The 3,277-nt window shown below is 30.4% G+C and overlaps 1 protein-coding gene across 1 annotated transcript; it reads right to left on the bottom strand.

Annotated features, from left to right (window-relative positions):
- Positions 1-1,308: 1,308 nt before the first annotated feature.
- LOC112590929 (nucleoside diphosphate kinase homolog 5-like) lies at positions 1,309-2,828 on the bottom strand. The gene is given in 3 exon segments (XM_025334546.1): positions 1,309-1,472; positions 1,584-1,902; positions 2,487-2,828. Coding segments are annotated over 3 exon segments (825 nt in total).
- Between the last annotated feature and the right edge of the window lie 449 nt (positions 2,829-3,277).

Below are 3,277 nucleotides of genomic sequence, written 5' to 3'. Positions count from 1 at the left end.
AATTATGTAAATGCTAATTGCATAACATTTAATTAAAAATAGAAATCTATAATTGTTATTAAGATTTTAATTTTAAAGCAACAGTTGGCAATTGGCGGACAAAAGGCAGAAAAACATGTATCTAACACCTAGTGTAGTTATTGTAAAAATATGACAGGGTTTTTTTGTAAGAAACTATTCTTTTAATCTTTTACACCTAATAAAAATTACTTGCTGTGATCTCTGTGGTAGCTAGTTGGTGATATTTTTATAGACCACCACTGATTCTTGATTCATATGAGATTAATTTAAGTATTAATTTAACTGTTTTTGAGTAGGTATTGATTAATAAATTAAGTTAATTATGCCAGCTTATCTTTCTTATTATTAAAGAGAGACAAACCTTTATTTTTGTTCATAACTCTACTTACATAAATAAAACAAAATAATATAAATACTAAATACAATAAGTATATTTTATTATTTATTTTAAACTACTTAATTTTAAATTATTACTAAAAATATGTTTGTATTAGATTGATAGTGCAATTTGTTATTTTATCAGATGTTTTAATGTTTGACTATAAATCTAACAAAGTATAGTCAGACAATAAAATACAGAACTTAATATAATACCAAGTGTCTAATAAAGAAAGTATGATGTTTAAATACTTCTAAAATTGTGTTGGTGTTATTAATAATAAACATGCTATTTATTTGTAAAATATTTGAGCTTTAAAAGAAAATTACACTTATTTTCTATAAAAGAAAAAATACTTGACATTAACTATATTTTACTTAGTCTCTTGGATCATTTAAAATCAATAGTTTGCAAAAAACCTAGATAATATATGTCAAAAATAAGTACAATGTATATTTATTATCTATACACGATGCCTTGTTTCCATTAAAAAAAAAACAAAATATAAAAAGTAAGATAAACTAACTTCTATTTTTTTAAAAAATTTAAAATAAATAAATAATTGTTATTTTTTTGCCCGGTTTACTTTAGTTTTCAAAGGAAATATTAATCGGGGAATAAAAAATGTTCAAATTTTTAAAAAAATTTCATATACAGCATAAATAATATGTGCCTATAAAATTATTGGTCTTTTCAAAATTTCTACTTTACCACGTGGTAGGTATTATTTTGAACTTAAGACACACCTACCTAGTATTGTATAACATTTTAATTTTTTTATTTTAAAAGAGTACGGATATCTTCTTTTTTTCTTAACTACCTATATACATTATACATAGGTAGCAACAAAAACGAATAAAATAATAATTTATTATTGAACTCCTTAATACAATTATAATTAATATGTGTTATGTATCCCTGGTTAACAACCAATTTCCAAACCACCTTAACGGATCCTGGGGTTGAATGTTGAACATTTCCGACAGACCTTCGGAAATCGTTGGCATCATGGCATCCTTTATGTACTGTACCATGTCGTCGTCTCCGCCGTAAACGATCGAATCCACTTTGCCTTCAGTTAAACATAATCGTATAAGATAATGATTAAAAAATAATACTATTAACAATGGATTTTAACGCGCGATTATGATAATATTATGGAAGTCTGTGCGTAATCGCGTACTGTTAGGGAAAAAGAATTTAATTTCACGTTCAGCCGTGGCCGGAGAATCGCTGCCGTGGAACGCGTTGGCTACTGGGTCTGATCCCTGTTCCGTGCCGTAAATGGCTCGCAGACTGACCGGAAACAAACGTTTAGCGTGAAAAACGTTTGCCGGTCCGATCAGCCGCAGCCATTCTTCAACGCAATTTCTTTTAGACAACACGTACACTACAATTGGTGCCTTAGACATGTGATCGACAAGCCTGGTGAAGTATGGAGCCAGCGCCAGGTCGTCGTAGAACTGTGCTGCCTGATCTCGGGTCAAACGTAACACTTCTTTCTATAAAACAATAAAGGTATGTATTGTGTGGAGGGCTTAAAATAATGATATCGTGAATTATTATTTACTGTATTTTCATAGATTTAAATGCGAGATATTACGTAGGTACTATACCCACCACAACCATATTTAAGAATTGTACATCCACGACTGGTTTTTTAAAATAAAAAAAACTGCTCAATATGTATTATTGTTCCAAAAACAATTTTTTTTTTATAAAATTAAATTCATGTTAAAAAATTACAATTAAAAATGTATTTATAGTTCATAAGAATATTATTATAATTTATAACTGACTACCTATGTTTGATATGGCTGCGGCACTAATGTTAACATGATTATATTATTAGCTGTGATAACAAATTACAAAAAGTAAAAAAAAAAAAAACAATATTAATAATTATAAGAAGATTGAAAATTTAAAAAAAATACAGTTCTGTACTCAGAATTCTCAGGGGGTGGTATTTGTGTATAGTTAGGGTTAAGGTTAAGTTGTTTTGGCACTTGAGGTCATTTCCTGCAGATTCCTTAGTTCCTTACCCTTAAATATACCAATATTTATGTGAAAAGAGCGCATCACAAACCGTTATGATGATAAATCCATTTTGTGCCATTATGCATTCTACTTTATACATCAGCTGAGCAATTTCCGGTTTGATGATTGCCAACGTATATTGGAACGTTCGGTCTTCACCATCTTCGTCGTCATCGAAAAACGGCACGTCGGAAAGTGAGACTGGAAGAATTTCATGGCCTAAGACGTGACCAGACGCGCTTTTTCGACGTTCTATGATTGTGGAGCAAACCGACGACGATGACGACGACTGTTTGCGTTCGGACAGCGATCTCGTGCCCAGTGAATCACAGCTGTTTCGAAACATATTCTACCGTCGATTTTTCGCTATTTACGATTGACACTCGCTCATTAACGATTGGGGCGTGGTGGCGAATAAGCCACGGAATTCTTGTTTGTTGACCGATCGCTATGCGATTATATTATAGTCAACCGTTTCGAATAGAACGTTTTCGAAATAAACAACAACGATATAGCCTATTTTCGTGGATATTTTTTTATTTAAGATACGTATAAAATATCTTAGTATAACCCACACAAATAATGTCGTCAATATGTATTTTTATAAAGGTATTATATATATAAATTATTTATAATGTCACCATTTTCACCGGTTGTAGTGATACATACCGGGTTTAAGGACCTAGAATAAATATCCCAGAAAAACTCATTTATGTTTTAGATGTATCTATGATGATATTTATTGGTTGTTACGACGTTTATTTTTGATGAAATTATTTAACAATTGTTTAGCCTGCAGTTCTATGGTTTTACAGTTATGCTGTTACAAATTATTCATAG

This window comes from Melanaphis sacchari, unplaced genomic scaffold (genome assembly GCF_002803265.2).
Source record: "Melanaphis sacchari strain LSU unplaced genomic scaffold, SCAv2.0 Contig122_pilon_pilon, whole genome shotgun sequence".
Taxonomy (NCBI): Eukaryota; Metazoa; Arthropoda; class Insecta; order Hemiptera; family Aphididae; genus Melanaphis; species Melanaphis sacchari.
Note: the sequence above shows the minus strand (reverse complement) of the source record. Positions and strands in the feature narration are given on the sequence as shown.